The sequence below is a fragment of the Tachyglossus aculeatus genome, chromosome 11 (assembly GCF_015852505.1).
Source record: "Tachyglossus aculeatus isolate mTacAcu1 chromosome 11, mTacAcu1.pri, whole genome shotgun sequence".
Taxonomy (NCBI): Eukaryota; Metazoa; Chordata; class Mammalia; order Monotremata; family Tachyglossidae; genus Tachyglossus; species Tachyglossus aculeatus.
In genome coordinates this window covers 66,909,265-66,926,230 of record NC_052076.1, presented here as the reverse complement: position 1 = coordinate 66,926,230, position 16,966 = coordinate 66,909,265, and the positions used below count along the sequence as shown (strand labels likewise).

At 44.1% G+C, this 16,966-nt stretch overlaps 1 protein-coding gene across 1 annotated transcript in view; it reads left to right on the top strand.

The window, feature by feature from the left end:
- The window catches only part of ABCC12 (ATP binding cassette subfamily C member 12), a 70,363-nt gene that overhangs the window by 40,050 nt on the left and 13,347 nt on the right, over nt 1-16,966 (top strand). The window contains exons 18-22 of the mRNA XM_038753874.1: nt 4,826-4,915; nt 7,416-7,519; nt 10,394-10,600; nt 12,254-12,480; nt 15,766-15,903. Coding sequence (XP_038609802.1) covers nt 4,826-4,915; nt 7,416-7,519; nt 10,394-10,600; nt 12,254-12,480; nt 15,766-15,903 — 766 coding nt within the window. The remainder of the gene's footprint in view (nt 1-4,825; nt 4,916-7,415; nt 7,520-10,393; nt 10,601-12,253; nt 12,481-15,765; nt 15,904-16,966) is intronic.

Below are 16,966 nucleotides of genomic sequence, written 5' to 3'. Positions count from 1 at the left end.
CCCCTTCTCCTGGAAACATCAACCAACTTCAGCTTCACTGACACGGTCCTCTCCAGGTTCTCCTCCTGTCTCTCTGGTGGCTCATACTCGATCCTTTTTGTAGGCTCCTCCTCTGCCTTCCACCCCTTAACTGTGGGAGTCTCTCAAGGCTCTGTTCTGGGTTCCCTTCTATTCTCCATTTAAACCCACTCCTATGGAGAACTCATTCGCTCCCATGGCTTCAACTACCATCTCTACGTGTATGATTCCCAAATCTACCTCTCCAGACCAGATCTCTCTTCTTCTCTGCAGTCTCATATTTCCTCCTGCCTTCCGGACAGCTCTACTTGGATGTATGCCAACACCTCAAGCTTAACATGTCCAAAACAAAACTTCTTATCTTCTCCACCAAATCCTTTCTTCTCCATGACTTTCCCATGACTGTAGATAGCACAACAACCCTCCCTGTCTCATAATCCCATAACCTTAGCATGATCCTCGACTCGTGGTGCAGTGGTTAGAGAATGGACTTGGGAGTCAGAAGGTCATGGGTTCTAATCCCAGCTCCACCGCTGCATGGCCTTGGGCAAGTCACTTCACTTTTCTATGCTTCAGTTACCTCATTTGTAAACGGGGATTAAGACTGTGAGCCCCAAGTGGGATAGGGACTGTGTCCAACCTTATTTGGTTGTATTCATTCAATTGTATTTATTGAGTGCTTACTGTGTGCAGAGCACTGTACTAAGTGCTTAGGAAGTACAACTTGGCAACATATAGAGACGGTCCCTACCCAACAGTGGGCTCACAGTCTAGAAGGTGGAGACAGAGAACAAAACAAAACATATTAACAAAATAAAACAAATAGAATAAATATGTACAAATAAAATAGAGTTATAAATATGTACAAACATATATACATATATACAGGTGCTGTGGGGAGGGGAAGGAGGTAAGGGGGGGGATGGGGAGGAGGGGGAGAGGAAGGAGGGGGCTCAGTCTGGGAAGGTCTCCTGGAGGAGGTGAGCTCTCAGTAGGGAAAATGAGGGAAAATGAGGCCTGAGGCCCACTTCCACCACATTGCTTAGTACAGTGCCTGGCACATAGTAAGTGCTGAACAAATACCATAATTATTATTATTTTATTCAATCTGTAACCAAATCCTGTAGGTTCAGCCTTCAGAACATCACTAGAACCTTCCCTTTCCTCTCCATCCAAACTGGTACAATGTTAATCCAAGCATTTATCCTATCCCGCCTTGATTACTACATCAGCCTCTTTGCTGACCTCCCTGTTCCAACATTTTCTACAAAAACATTCAGTTCATGTTTCCCCATTCCTCAAGAACCTCCAGTGGTTGCCCATCCACCTTTGCATCAGACAGAAACTTCTTACCATCGACTTTAAGGTACTACATAACCTTGCCCCTCCTACCTTACCTTGCTGCTTCCCAACTACAACCCAGCCCGCACACTTCACTGCTCTAATGCCAACCTACCCACTGCACTTCAAGCTCATCTATGCCGCTGCCGACAAGATGCCCTTGTCCTGCTTTTAAACTGGAGCACCCTACCGCTTCATGTCTGACAGACCATCACTCTCCCCACCTTCAAAGCCTTAATAATAATAATAATAATAATGGCATTTATTAAGCGCTTACTGTTCTAAGCGCTAGGGAGGTTACACAGTGATGAGGTTGTCCCACGGGGGGCTCACAGTCTTAATCCCCATTTTACAGATGAATTATTAAAAGCTCATCTCCTCTAGGAGGCCTTCCCCGACCAAACCTTCATTTCCTCTTCTTCCACTCCCTTCTGCTTCACCTTTGAACTTGGATTTGCACCCCTTATTCAGCCCTCTCTCAGGCCCACAGTACTTACATACATATTCGTAATTTATTTATATTAATGTCAGGCTCCTCCTACAGACTGTAAGCTTGCTGTGGGAAGGAAACTTGTCTACCAACCCTGTTATATTATGCTCTCCCAAGCACTAAGTACAGTGCTCTGCATACAGTAAGTACTCAAAAATTATGATTGATTTATAGGGTACAGGGAAGAGCAGCAGGATCAGCACAGCCTGCAGAAGTCTTTGCCGGCCTCTGTGAGCCCGTTGTTGGGTAGGGAACACCTCTATATGTTGCCAACTTGTACTTCCCAAGAGCTTAGTACAGTGCTCTGCACACAGTAAGCGCTCAATAAATACAACTGAATGAATGAATGAATGAATGAAGAGGTTCAAGTTTGAACTCTAATGGCTTTAGGCTGGTGGAATTCTCTGCAAAGGATTCTACGGGTAGAATAACTTTTCCTTAGGGATCTGGCTGATTGACTGATCTGAGTAGGACAGTGAGATTTTTCACCTAGGCTTCATGGGTGTGTTGTGGATCAGAGGCTGCTCACAAATATAGTAATAATAATTGCAGTATTTGTTAAGCACTTTCTATGTGCCAAGCACTGTATTAAGCGCTGGGGTGGATACCGACAAATGGGGTTGGAGACGGTCTCTGTCCCACGTGGGGCTCACAGTCTCAATCCCCATTTTACAGATGAGATAACTGAGGCACAGAGAAGCGAAGTGACTTGCCCAAGGTCATACAGCAGATAAGTGGTGGAGCCAGGATTAGGACTTCCAGACTCATGTTCTATCCACTACACCATGCTGCTCCTCAAGTAGCAAGTATTCAGATTGCTACCCATAATGGTGAGGCAGGGATTTTTGTCAGATGACCCAATCCTAGCACTGGAGTAGACCAGAAGAGGTCATCTGATCTCTCCCCTTACTGTCAAACAGGGCCGTACCTGGGTATTAAAATAATTCCAAAAAAGAAAGGGATGCAACTTCTGTCAACCCTCAGCCAAACTCATGGACAGGAAATAGAGCTCACTGTGGGCAGGGATTGTTTCTATTGTTGTATTGTACTTTCCCACGTGCTTAGTACAGTGCTCTGCACACAGTAAACCCTCGAAAAATATGAATGAATGAATGAAATGCTTTTTTTTTAACCAATCAAAAACGTTCCTGCTGTACATTACCCCATATTTCTAGCTCTGCCCTTGGTAGAGATGTGTGATCCCGCTGTTGGGTAGGGACCGTCTCTATATGTTGCCAACTTGTACTTCCCAAGCGCTTAGTACAGTGCTCTGCACACAGTAAGCGCTCAATAAATATGATTGAATGAATGAATGAATGAATGAATGTGGGCAGCAGGCCACCATCCTCTAGGTAAGAATTCTTCCTGTTCTGGAAGACCAATCAATCAATCAATCATATTTAGTCAGTCAGTCAATTATATTTATTGAGCACTTACTATGTGCAGAGCACTCTACTAAGCACTTGGGAGAGTACATTATAACAATAAAACAGGCACATTCCCTGCCCACAATGAGCTTACAGTCTAGAGGGGGGGACAGACATTAATATAAATTGCAGATTTGTACACAAGTGCTGTGGGGCTGGGAGAGGGGACAAATAAAGGGAGCAAGTCAGGGAGATGCAGAAAGGATTGGGAGAAGAGGAAAGGAGGGCTTAGTCAGAGAAAGCCTCTTGGAGGAGATCTGCCTTCCATAAGGCTTTGAAGGCAGGGAGAGTAATTGTCTGTCAGATATTCATTCATTCATTCATTCAATCATATTTATTGAGTGCTTCCTGTGTGCAGAGTACTGCACTAAGCGCTTGGGAAGTCCAAGTTGGCAACATATAGAGACGGCCCCTACCCAACAGCGGGCTCACAGTCTAGAAGGAGGAGACGGACAACAAAACATATTAACAAAATAAAATAAACAGAATAGTAAATATGTAAGCTATGAGGAAGGAGGGCATTCCAGGCCAGAGGCAGGATGTGGGCAAGAGGTTGGTGGCCAGATAGGCAAGCTGTAAGTAGAACGAGAAGGGTTGCATTAGAGGAGTGAAGTATGTGGGCTGAGTGCTTACTTTGTGCAGAGCACTGAACTAAGTTCTCAGGAGAGTACAATATAACAGCATTGGTAGACACGTTCATTATTCCCTATTAAATCACATTTCTGCATTCCTTCAAGCCGACTGAACACGGTTACTCACGGGTCATTCCTCAGCTCTTCAATCATCTCTGCGCTTCTTCCCTGAACCACCTCCAAGTTTTCTGTGTCCATCTTTGGCTGTGGAGCCCAAAGCTGGCACTGTCCCCATCTTAAGTCGATTCCTTGGTCCTTGCTTAGTTCTTAAAAATTACAGCTCGTGACCCTGCCAATTATTTGATTATTCCAGGTTGTGGTTTGGGATCATCTGACCTAATCTGATTTTCATTTATTTTTTATTGCCACATATCAAAGGTGCGCTGGGCGGAAGACTGGTTAAATATTTTCAAAGAGAAATAAAAGTTCCCAGCAAGAGCAGATAATGGGGTTTGCCTGCCCTGGCCATGACCATTTCTCTATGTGCCCCAAGCACCGATTGGCCAAACTCTATTTATAACTGTTCAAATTTAAGGAAGGAATTTGATTTCTGGTTCCGCTTTGGTTTTGGCCTTTGCGTTTCTACTCACAGAGGAGGAGAAAGAGAGTAAAAGGCAAACTTCAGAAGCCACTCCATTCACACAGGGCATCTGGGAGTATTTGTTCCTGACCTCTCTACCCTCTTTAATTCAATTTCCACAAGGGCCCTGTAGGCACAAGAGGATGATTTGGAAACTGGGACAGGAATAAGGAAAGCTGGGAGGCAGTCCAGAGGTTTAAAATACTACAAAACGCAATCATTTGTTAGGTAGCGTTGAGAGTCTGTTTTCGCACAAAAGCAACCTGCTCAGGGTTTCGTAACACAGCCTTCAACGCTATTGAGACTGAAATATTTACAAGGTGCTTTGTCTTGACAGTTCCTGCCCACCAGCTTGTTCAAAGAGAAACGACGCTGGAAGGGTCAGTTACCTGGAAAACATATCACACGTACATCAAGGCTTCTGGAGGTCTGGTATATATGTTTATGTATAAAAAAGCCCCAAACTGTGTCTCATTATTTAATTTTCATTTTATCCTTTGTTAAACTGTGTGGTTCATGTTTTATGGCATCTTTAACCATCCCTCTTTTATACCCAGGCTGTTTAGCAATGACTTTTCCTAAATGTAAAGTCTGATAATGTGGCATTTTAAATGGAATCGTTCTTTATCGCTATTAAAGCTGCCAGGCTTCACTTTATTGAAGGCAGGCAAGCGTCCAGCACAGAACAGTTGTAGGACTACAGAAATATACAGTTATGATCATCCTATATATAGCTGCTCACGTCAAGTCATTTTTGATTACCCGATTTTATCTGACAAGGAGGTGAACAAAAATACCTCAGATTGAACTTGTTTAAAATTTTGATTGAGAAGCTAGTATTCCATTTAGACAAACTGATTTTCCAGAATGAATGGACTTTTTGTTGACAGCCCGTACAAGATGTCTCATTCAAATAGGGACAAATCTCCAACCGATCGCGTTTCTAATCGCTTTTTTGAGGTTGGACACACATGGCTAGCCTCAAGATTGTAGCGCCCACAGCCATTGACAGCCAAGGCAGGAATTTTCTTGAGGGATCCTCACTATATCTAGAGATTGCCTTATCATTTGTTCCCAACAGTCCACCACTCCTGGTTCTAGATTCTAGGACTGACTACCACACTGACCTTTGGGATTGTAGCTCTAAACTGTAAGCTAGTTGTGGGCAGAGAATGTGTCTGTCATATTGTCCTCTCCCAAGCGCTTAGTACAGTGCTCTGCACATGGTTAGCACTCAATAAATACAATTGATGGGTGGACTGACTGACAAATAAGTAGGTCTCATCCAAACATCCAGATCACCCAGGCACACTCTCTGGTCACAAGCAGATTACCAATATTTTCTTTGTTAACAGTTTCAAGAGCAACTGTAATCTCAAAACAAATGATGACGATGATGATGATGATGGGGCTCACAGTTTTACAGATGGGAATAGCCTCTTCTATCTCATTAAGTTCTTATTCCTAACTTACCATCCCACTGAAACCCACTACTCTACTTACTTGTCTTGGGAACTCTCCCTTAGACTGCAAAACCCATGAAGGATAGAGACTGCATCAAACTTGAATATCTTATACCCACCCCAGGCCTCAGTATACATTAAGTTCATAACAAATACCACAATCCCTAGTACTCTGGAAGTCAATCAATTGATCAATCAGTGGTATTTATTGAGTGCTTATAGGTACAGAGCATTGTACTAAGTGCTAGGGAGACAATAATAATGATAATAATAATAATAATAATTACAGTATTCGTTAAGCACTTACAAAGTGCCTAGCACTGTTCTAAGCACTGGGGTAGATACAGGGTAATCAGATTGTCCCTCATGGGACTCACACTTGTAATCCCCATTTTACAGATGAGGTAACTGAGGCACAGAGAAGTTAACTGACTTGCCCAAGGTCATACAGCAGACAAGTGGTGGAGCTGGGATTAGAACCCATACCCTCTGACTCCCAAGCCTGTGGTCCTTCCACTAAGCCACACTGCTTCTCTTATAGTGTTGGTAGTTATGATCCCTGCCCACAAGGAGTTTACAGTCTACCATTCTAGTGAACTTCAGCTTCCTGGCAAATCCCAATATCATGATCTGAAGCCTGACAAGGACTGCCTCTCCTCATGATTCTGGGATTCCTCCCCTCTCTCTTGCCACCCTTTCTTGGCCTAAATCCTCCTCTGGAATCCTGCTGTGCTCCAGTTGATGCCATCAGATGAGTGACCATCATTCTATAAACTTTCCCCCTGGGATAGTGCTTGAGGAGTGAGAAGTTTCTCTGTTCTAGAAACTTCTGGGTTTTCACCCTTTTCCTTAGTGTGGGGTTAGCCCAGCAATCATGCTCTGCATACAGTAGGTGCTTAATAAATACCATTCCCACTGCTTGGATCGCCCCCATCATCCATCTAGTTCAATGGTAAATACAGTCACTTGCCCCAAACCTCCCACCTGAGCACTTCAAAAGAGGCCCTGTAGATAATAATAATAATAATGGCATTTATTAAGCACTTACTATGTGCAAAGCACTGTTCTAATGCTAATGTAGATGCCTGAAGACTTTCAGTTGGGTACTTAAGAAGTTAGTATTACTGACTGTGGTATTTGTTAAGTGCTTACTACGAGCTAGGCACTGTTCTAAGCATCAGGGTGGATAAAAGAAAATCTGGTTGGACACACAGTCCCTGTTCACATAGGGCTTATAATCTAATCCCCATTTCACAGGTGAAGTAACTGAGGACCAGAGAAATGAAGTAACTTGCCCAAGCAGACACAGAGCAGAGCTGGGATTAGAACCCAGATCCTTCTGAGTCTCAGGCCCATGCGCTATCCACTAGGCAATGCTGCTTCCCCAGATGTCTCCACGGCAGAAAATTCCTTTCTTTGTCCTCCACCCTGATAATTAGTTTGGCCCATTCCCTGCCCTTTTAGGTTACATCCTGGTGACCTTCGTGGTGTTTCTCTTTCTTTTGATGATTGGCAGCTCTGCCTTCAGCAACTGGTGGCTGGGTTACTGGTTAGAACAGGGCTCAGGGGTAAGTTTTGTTTTATTGTTTGTCTTTTCTTTAGAAGTTTCCACCATATTTTAGAATGTTCTTTCCCCAAACAGTGAAGTATAATGAGCATAGCTCAATACAGTGTTCATATATTTCAGGCCCTCGATATTACAGCGTTGTAGCCTATGCCAGAGACTTCCCCAACTTCCACTTTGTCACGTTTGTCTTGGAGTTTTCTTTTCTCTCTTTTTGTCACCATGTCATTAGATCCTGGTTGAGAAACACTGCTCCAAAAGGTAAATTAGAATTTTGATGTAAATGGCTCTACACTGGCTTGAAAGTGGTGGGTACTGTTGGATGGGCAGTGAGGTTTCTTGGTGCAGAAAAGGTGACTAGAAAGGCCATTGGTGACTTAGAGGCAGCACCTGGGGCACCTCCACATGCAGGAGGGGGACAGTGAGTTTGGAAATACGAGTCTGAGTGCGTAAAAGAGGATGTGGGAATCAAAGGAGAAGGAAAACAACCAGTGAGGTGAGGTGGTCACAAATGCTCGAACGTTACCTAACAGGTAACTCACCCAACAGGTTGTATAACTTTCAAAGGATAGGTGACACTACACAACCATTCAAGATTGTCCGAGGCTGAAATCCATCCTTGACAATTCATTTCCCAGGGAGTGGAGATATGGTCACTCGGGCAGTGGTGAGCCAGGAAGTGGTGGGGTGGCCAGAAGGTGCACCTTTTAGGGTATTTTTTTGTAAAGTCAAGGTGGCTTCATGGGGAGAATTCAAAACTCCGTTCATGAAAAAACACAGAAAGCTGCATGTCCATACTGAATCCACCACAACATCAGTGAGTCCATTTGAGATACCTGAATATGCTGGTATTCTGGTATAAAAAGCCATTCACATAAATGGTTTTTTAGCAAGCTAATGTGGGACCACCATTTCTGAGTCCGAGTCCTTGTGAACTCACCAATAACCCTGTTACCACCTAATAACTCCCCCAAAGATATAAATGAACAAGAAATACACTTTGCATCAAGAATCTGGAGCTGGCTCAGGCAAACCTAACTCTTTCCCGAGCTTTTTCGTACTTGGCAAAACTTCCTTTCTCTTTGGCCTTTCTCTTTGGCTTTGACAGCAAGAGTACATACTAATAAGTACTGTTGCAAATGGCTAATTGAGGGTGCAGCCCGCCAGTCACAGACCCAATTTTCTGCACATGCAGTTTTCCGTCCTTGAACAATTCCAGGTCCAAACAGAGAGCCCAACTAAGGCTCCTCTCCAAGTTTGACCCTCTCATAAATTATACTTTCACTGGAATGCTGAGGTTTTTGCTTTCCAATAGCCCCATCCATCAGCTTGTCATTTACATTTTTGCTCTCACCGTAAGCAATAAAATTGCTTTTAGGACAAGGCCCCTGCTTATTCTCTAGTGGCAGTGACAGATTAAACTCCCCATCCAGAAAAACGAGCAGGCGTTCACTACGGAGTATTACCACCTTCTCAGATTACCATAAGAGATCCACTTTGCCACACAGATCGAAAGCTGGGATGCATCTTAGACCCGTAATAAGAAAGGCTTGAATTTATCTCATCCCTTTCTCCCAAGAGGCTCAAAATACTTCATGTCCATTTTCTCCTCTGTCCTCTCAACATCCAGGAGTGTGGGAGCAGGTTCTATTTTCCTCATTTTTCAGGAAGAAAAATCTAGGGCCAAAGAGGTAAGTTGGTAGTTGCCCCAGGTCGGCAGTAACAGCCATAATAATAATGGTATTTGTTAAGCGCTTAATATGTGCCAGGCACTGTTCTAAGCATTGAGGTGGATATAAGTAAATCGGGTTGGACACAGTGGCTCAGTGGAACGAGCACGGGCTTTGGAGTCAGAGGTCATGGGTTCAAATTCCAGCTCCGCCAACTGTCAGCTGTGTGACTTTGGGAAAGTCACTTCACTTCTCTGTGCCTCAATTCCCTCATCAGTAAAATGGGGCTTAAGACTGTGAGCCCCACGTGGGACAACCTGATCACCTTGTATCCTCCCCAGCACTTAGAACAGTGCTTTGCACATAGTAAGCGCTTAATAAATGCCATTATTATTATTATTATTATAGTAAGCATTTAATAAATGCCATTAAAAAAATCCCCATTTTACAGATGAGGTAACTGAAGCACAGAGAAGTGAAGTGACTTGCCCTATGTCACACAGCAGACAAGTGATTGGGCCTAGAGTTTCTCGATTAACCATCCCACCTGTGTCTTCCAAACCTCATCGCCCTGAATTTTACTTTACCTCAAACAACCCCAAGGCCGAACTCACTGGTCATGAATGCACCATTGGCCTGACTCTTTCTCTGTCCCCAGGCTCCTATAATGCAGGTCACTCCTGGGACTTTAGATCAATCGGTGTTTATGAACTTGTGTTGCTGGTTTTTCTCCACAGAAAGTAGACTTTACCGTGCTCCGCATGCCTTTATTTGAGCTTCGTATTTCACCGACCAGAGACTGTTCCAGCACTTGATACACCCCATCCTCAGCTGCACAGCCCTCGTCTCCATAGCCATATTGTTTCTTTAAATGTCTGTCTCTCCCTCTAGACTTTAGGCTTTTGGTAGGCAGGGAACATGTCTATCAACTCTGTTGTGGTGTACTCCCCCAAGTACTTAGCAGCTGATGGACTGATTGGAGAGAAAACATGAAAAGACAATGGTGCTTGTTCACTGATAACGTTCAGTCCGACAGCAGGGTAAAATGGGCTCTGGATTTTCAGAAGGTTGGATTCATGGTTCCCACGGATCTTTGGGCCACCAGGATCCAAGCCCACTGGACAGAAATCTACTGGGGGTGGGACGGGTTGGGGAGATTCGTGACGTTAATGGCAAATTCCAAGCTTTTACCCAATTATTTCCCAAAGACAAGCTGCAGGGTCTGGAGCAATGGAACAAAGCCTCCAGCCTGCCCTGCTGGAAACATCTTGGATAACCCCCAGCTGCATCTATATCAGGGGATCTATGGAGGGACGATGTTGTTGGTGCTTGTTTTTGCAGTCCTTAAAGGATATGTTTTCACTAAGACCACCCTGAGGGCTTCGTCAACATTACATGATGGTGCATTTCACAAGGTAAGTCACTCATCACCAGACCACTGGGAATGGGTGATATTCTACAGTTCTCAGCCCAGAGTGTAATGTAGCCTTTCCCCCCTCCAGGCTGCAAACTCACTGTGGGCAGAGAATGTGCCTGTTTATTGTTGTATTGTACTCTCCCAACTGCTTAGTACAGCGCTCTGCACACAGTACACAGTAAGCGCTCAATAAATTGGATTGAATGAATGGGCCACTGCTCTGAGCTCACACGGCACCATCTACACACCCTAGACACCCCTCTTTTGTGGTCACCCCTTTCATGTTCCTAACTCTCAGTACAGTTATTTAAGGACTAGCTATGTCAACGGCTTTGAACAGTGTCACCAAGGGAGGTTATGGTGTGACAGTCCAAAAAGAAGTCAACTCTTTGGGGAGCCTTTCACAGAGAGAGACCCTCTCCCCACCCCCCGACCCCGCTTCGGCCCTTTTCTGGGAGTCCCAATTCATGATTAATGCAGAGAGTTTAGGGTGTACACCCCAAACCACAGAATAATTAACCTAAATCTAAAGCTATGTATGAGGCAAAAAAAAATATGAATATATGGTTTGGGGTGTATATATATAAAACAGTTTACTGTGGGCAGGGAATGTGTCTGTTTATTGTTATATTGCACTCTCCTGAGTGCATAGTACAGTGCTTGGCAAACAGTAAGTGTTTGGAGTCAGAGGTCATGGGTTCTAATCCTGGTTCTTCAAATTGTCAGCTGTGTGATTTTGGGCAAGTCACTTAATTCCTCTGTGCCCCAGTGACCTCATCTGTAAAATGGGGATGAAGACTGTGAGCCCCCCGTGGGACAACCCGATCACCTTGTAACCTCCCCAGTGCTTAGAACAGTGCTTGGAACATAGTAGGCGCTTAATAAATGCCATTATTATTATTATTATTCTCTGTGCCTCAGTTACCTCATCTGCCAAATGGGGATGAAGACTGTGAGCCCCCCATGGGACAACCTGATCAGCTTGTAACCTCCCCAGTGCTTAGAACAGTGCTTTGCACATAGTAAGCGCTTAACAAATGCCATTATTATTATTACAGCAAAGTGGTCAGTGGCACATATTTGAGCCAATCAATCAATCAATCATATTTACTGAGCAGCAGCAGCTTAGCAGAGTGGATAGAGAATGGGCCTGGGAGCCGGAAGGACCTGGGTTCTAAACCCAGCTCTGCCACCTGCCTACTGTGTGACTTTGGGCAAGTCATTTCACTAATCTCAAGCGCTCAATAAATACGATTGATGATGATTTCACTAATCTGTACCTCAGTTACCTCATCTGTGAAATGGGGAGTTAGACTATTAACCCCACATGGTACAAGCACTGTGGCCAACCTAAGAACCTTGTATCTACCCCAGTGCTTAGGACAGTGCTTGGCACATAGTAAGTGCTTAACAAATACTATCATTATTATCATTATTGTTATTATTACTCAATGCTTACTATGTGGAGAGCACTTCACTAACTTCTTGGGAGACTACAATATAATAATATAACAGAGTTGGTAGACACAACCCCTGCCCACAAGGAGCTTACAGTCTAGAGGGGGAGACCTCTCGGGATTCCTTTCCTGCTCACTAAACTAAAGTTTGAATATTGCAGTTGAGCTGATCTGCTTTTTGTTTTGATCCACAGGTCTTAAGAAGCCCAATGAGTTTCTTTGACACAACTCCCACTGGCAGGCTAATGAACCGTTTTTCTAAAGATATGGATGAGCTGGAAGTGAGACTTCCATTTCACGCTGAGAACTTTTTGCAGCAGTTTTTTATGGTGCTATCCATTTTGTCCATATTAGCTGTTGCGTTTCCCACTGTACTGATTGTCGTAGCTGTCTTGGCTGCAGCTTTTCTCGCTCTCTTTCAGTAAGTGAAAGCACCAGTTTTTAAGGGCATAATTGAAGACTTAGAGAAGAATAGAAGAAGAATAGAGAATATAATAGAGAAGAATTAGAAAAATAGAGAAGCAGCCTTGCCTAGTGGATACAGCATGGTCCTGGGAGTCAGAAGGACCTGGGTTCTAATCCCAGCTCCACCATTCATTCATTCATTCATTCAATCGTATTTATTGAGCACTTACTGTGTGCAGAGCACTGTACTAAGCGCTTGGGAAGTACAAGTTGGCAACATATAGAGACGGTCCCTACCCAACAGTGGGCTCACAGTCTAGAAGGGGGAGACAGAGAACAAAACAAAACTCCACTTGCCTGCTCTGTGACCCTGGGTTAGTCACTTCACTTCTGTGTGCTTTACTCATATGTAAAATGGGGATGAAGATTGTGAGCCCCATGTGGGACAGGGACTGTGTCCAACCTGATTACCTTATATCTACCCTAATGGTTCGTGCAGTGCCTGGAGCATAGAAAGCACTTAACAAATAATAATAATACTATAAAAATACCATAAAAAAGAATTCCTTGAGATCTATGTGTGCCCCATGACCATCAACTATGCAGTGATATGTTTTTATTGTTTCCTTCTGTTGTAGCATGAATTAGCTTTGGACCCTGCTTCCTCCATTGTTTAAAACTTTCTGCCCTCTTCCTCACCTCCAGACCTCCTTACCTCTCACCTGGAGGCGGGTGACAGAGAAAAGGAACTGCCATGTCCAGCGTCCCTCACCCCCGTCCTCCACCTCCAGCAACCAGTCCTCCTGCTGTCCTCAGGAATGTAGGATGAGATGTCTAGAATCCTGATATTCCTGTGGATCAAGGGACTAGTGCTCCTGCCAATGCTGTTTGGGGCATAAAATAATAATAATAATAATAGTACTTGTTAAGTGCTTACTATGTGCTAAGCATTGTTCTAAGCACTGGGGTAGATACAAGTTAATCAGTTCCCTGTCCCATATGGGGCTCACACTTTTAATCTCCATTTTACAGACGAGGTAACTGAAGCACAGAGAAGTTAAGTGACTTGCCCAAGGGAAGCTCAAGCAGCGTGATGCTGGGACTGTGGGCAGTCCTTAGGCTCGAGGCCAGGAAATCTCCTGGGAGCAGCTCCTCCCCTTTGACCTACGGCCAATGGAGCACAGTAGTATTTGGGGGAAGGTGGGGTGGGAAAGAACTGGAAGTTCTCATGAGGCCAGGAGTACTGCTTCGCTTCAGTAGTCCTACATTTCCTGAGTCTACTCTGACCGCAGAGCACTGTACTGGCAATCCAAGGAGGCTCCAAGGGAATCACTGGAAAGGACTGATCCTCATCTTGGAGGGGTTGGACAATATCGACCGGTATACACCTCATCCATTTGGTCATAACTGCAAGGTGGCATAATCTCCTCTTTGAGCTTTTGGGGTGGATGCTGGGGGCAAAGTCAGACCTCTATAGGCACTGGAGTTATCATTATAAAGAGGGATTGAACCACCTGTGTTCTTCTCTCCAGGGTGCAAAATATGAATAATGATCCTCCTAGAGAGAGAACTAATGCAGTAAGTTGGCAGCTGCTAGGTTGGAGCTGCCACTACAATTTAAAGTGGGGAAAAAATACACAAAGATTTCCAACTCCCATTTTATTGTCCCAGTTTCAGGATGCTTGGAAATTCCAACTGATCCCTGCGTTCTGCAGAGCCAACATTTTGTGCTAGGTATTTGGCATACCAGTCTGACCACCTGGGAGAAGATGTTTTTGAAAGAAGGGAGCAGGGTGGTGATAACAAAGGGCATGAATGGTAATAGTAAAGCCATGGAATTGTTGCCATAAGCTTAGTATTTGCTGAAGGACTGGGTGCCATAAGGAAATGTTTGATCCTGGAATTAGATAGTTATTTTCTTCTAATTTTCTAGGAATTGTAATGTTAGAAGATGGTTAAGTGGTCATAGTGGTCATGGGTTCTAATCCCGGCTCCGCCACTTGCCAGCTATCTGACTTTGGGCAAGTCACATAACTGCTTTGTGCCTCAGTTCCCTCATCTGTAAAATGGGGATTAAGACTGTGAGCCCCACATGGGACAACCTGATCACCTTTTATCTACCCCAGTGCTTAGAACAGTGCTTGGCACATAGTAAGCGCTTAACAAATACCATTACCCTTTATTTGCACCCTTTATTCCCTCCTTCAGCCCCACAACACTTATGTACATACACTTTATTTATGTATTTTAATGTCTGTCTCCCCCTCCATAGTGTAAGCTCACTGTGGGCAGGTTACGTATCTTTCAACTCTGCTATACTGTACTCTCCCAAACTCTTAGTACAGTGATCTGCCCACAATAAGTGTTAAATAAATGCAATTGACTGACTGAAGGATCATTATTTAGAAAGCCCACGGTGCACTAACATAGGCTTATCACATGCCAGGACCTTGGTTGTCCTTCCTCTATAATCTGCATTGTCTTGTCTTGTCTTATGCCACGGAGTCGCTTCTGACCTATTAGATCTTTAACAGGGTAATGTATCCTGTCTCACACTTCAAAAGAGATCTGGAGAAAATTGGAGAGGGAAGAGTGACCAAAATGAATAAAAAGATGGAAGCCAGTTCCTCTGAGGAAAGATAAAAGAGAACAAGCCTGAGAGTCAGAGGACCTGGATTCTAATCCTGACTTCACCACATACCTGTTGTGTTGCCTTGGGCAAGCCACTTAACTTCTCGGGGCCTTGGTTTCCACATCGACTAAATGGGGATTCAATAGCCATTCTCCCTCCAACTTAAGTTGTGAGCCCTATGTTTGGCTCATAATAAGCGCTTAACAAAGACCACAATCATTGTTATTGCTATAATCACTATGATTATTATTAAAGGAACTGGGATTGTTTGGCCTGGAGTTGGGAAGGCTAGGAACTCCCAAACTGCCTTTCAAAGACTTTCCTGAGGAAGAAGTTGACTGGTTCTCCATGTCCATCAAGATCCTAAAAGGACATAGCTTAGATTGAAGCGAGAGATTCTGATGGACATAATAGAGAATCTGTAGGGTCTCAGGTGATGAAATACTTGAATGGATGACCAAGAGTCTCCATTCTGGACATCTTTAAGGAAAAAAATGCATCTCACCTACCTTTTCTGGAAGGTTTCATCACTTGCCTAAATGGAGGTCTTCCCAGTCTGTTATTCCATGACTCCAGAAGCTAGATTTCAGAACGCAGCATGTGTGGCTTGGCTTCTTTAAAGTTTCTTCAAATATGCTTTCTCCACACAAATTCTTCCTTTTCTCACAGAATTTTCCATAGAGGAATCCAAGAGCTGAAGCACGTGGAAAACATCAGTCGATCTCCATGGTTCTCTCACATCACTTCTTCGATTCAGGGTCTGGGTGTCATTCATGCCTATGATAAACAAGAAAAATATGTCCGCAGGTAAGCACTCAGAATTGTGTCTTTTATGCCACTGCTTTCCATTCAACCACCGAATAATGACATCAGCTGATTTAACACAGAAAATCCGTCATTTAATTGAAGCAAATGTCTTCTGTATTGCTTCAATTCTGTGGAACACACAAGTATTCAGACCTTCTGGTAGCTGTTCCTCACAAATGGATAGAGGCCCCTTTGCCCCACAATATCATGTTTTAGAGACAGGATCCATTCCATTTGTTGCTTTCCAGCAAGTCACTGTCTTGGCAGGGATTGAGGGGAGAAAGAGTGCGTGAAGTCAAGGTATAGATCAAGATGAAAGTCAAAATCGCTAAGCTTACCTAGAGAGGCCTCTGGAATTCTCTGAGGAAAATTGTGGAAACCTCTCTTTTGTACTCTTGGTTTGGAGGTCACTGAGAATGTCACTACTGCTCGAGGACTTCCCTTGTCAATCCACCCAACAATCATATTTATTGAGCATTTGCTCCGCATAGAGCACTGTACTGAGGACTTGGGAAAATACAATACAACAGAGTTGGTAGACATATTGCCCACAATGACCTCAGAGTCTAAAGGAGGCGACAGGTATTAATATAAATACGTTACAAAAGTGCTATGGGACTGAGGGAGGGGTGAATACAGGGAGAATATCAGGGTGATGCAGGAGGTAGTGGGAAGAGAAGAAATGAGGGCCTAGTCAGGGAAAGCCTCTTGGAGGAGATGTGCTTTCAGTAAGGCTTTGAAGGTGAAGATAATATTTCTCTGTCAGATATGAAATGGGAGGGTGTACCAGGACAGAAGCAGGACATGGGAGAGAAGTGGGCAGCAAGATAGATAAGATCGAGGTACAGTGAGCAGGTTGGCATTTGTGGAATGAAGTGTGCAGGCTGGGTTGTAGTAGGAAAGCAGTGAGGTGAGGCAGGAAGGGGGAAAGGGATTGAGTGCTTTAAAGCTGATGGTAAGCAGTTTCTGTTTGATGCAGAGGTGGATGGACAATCGCTGGATGTTCTTGAGGAATGGGGAAACATGGACTGAGTGATTTTGTAGAAAAATGATCCGGGCAGCA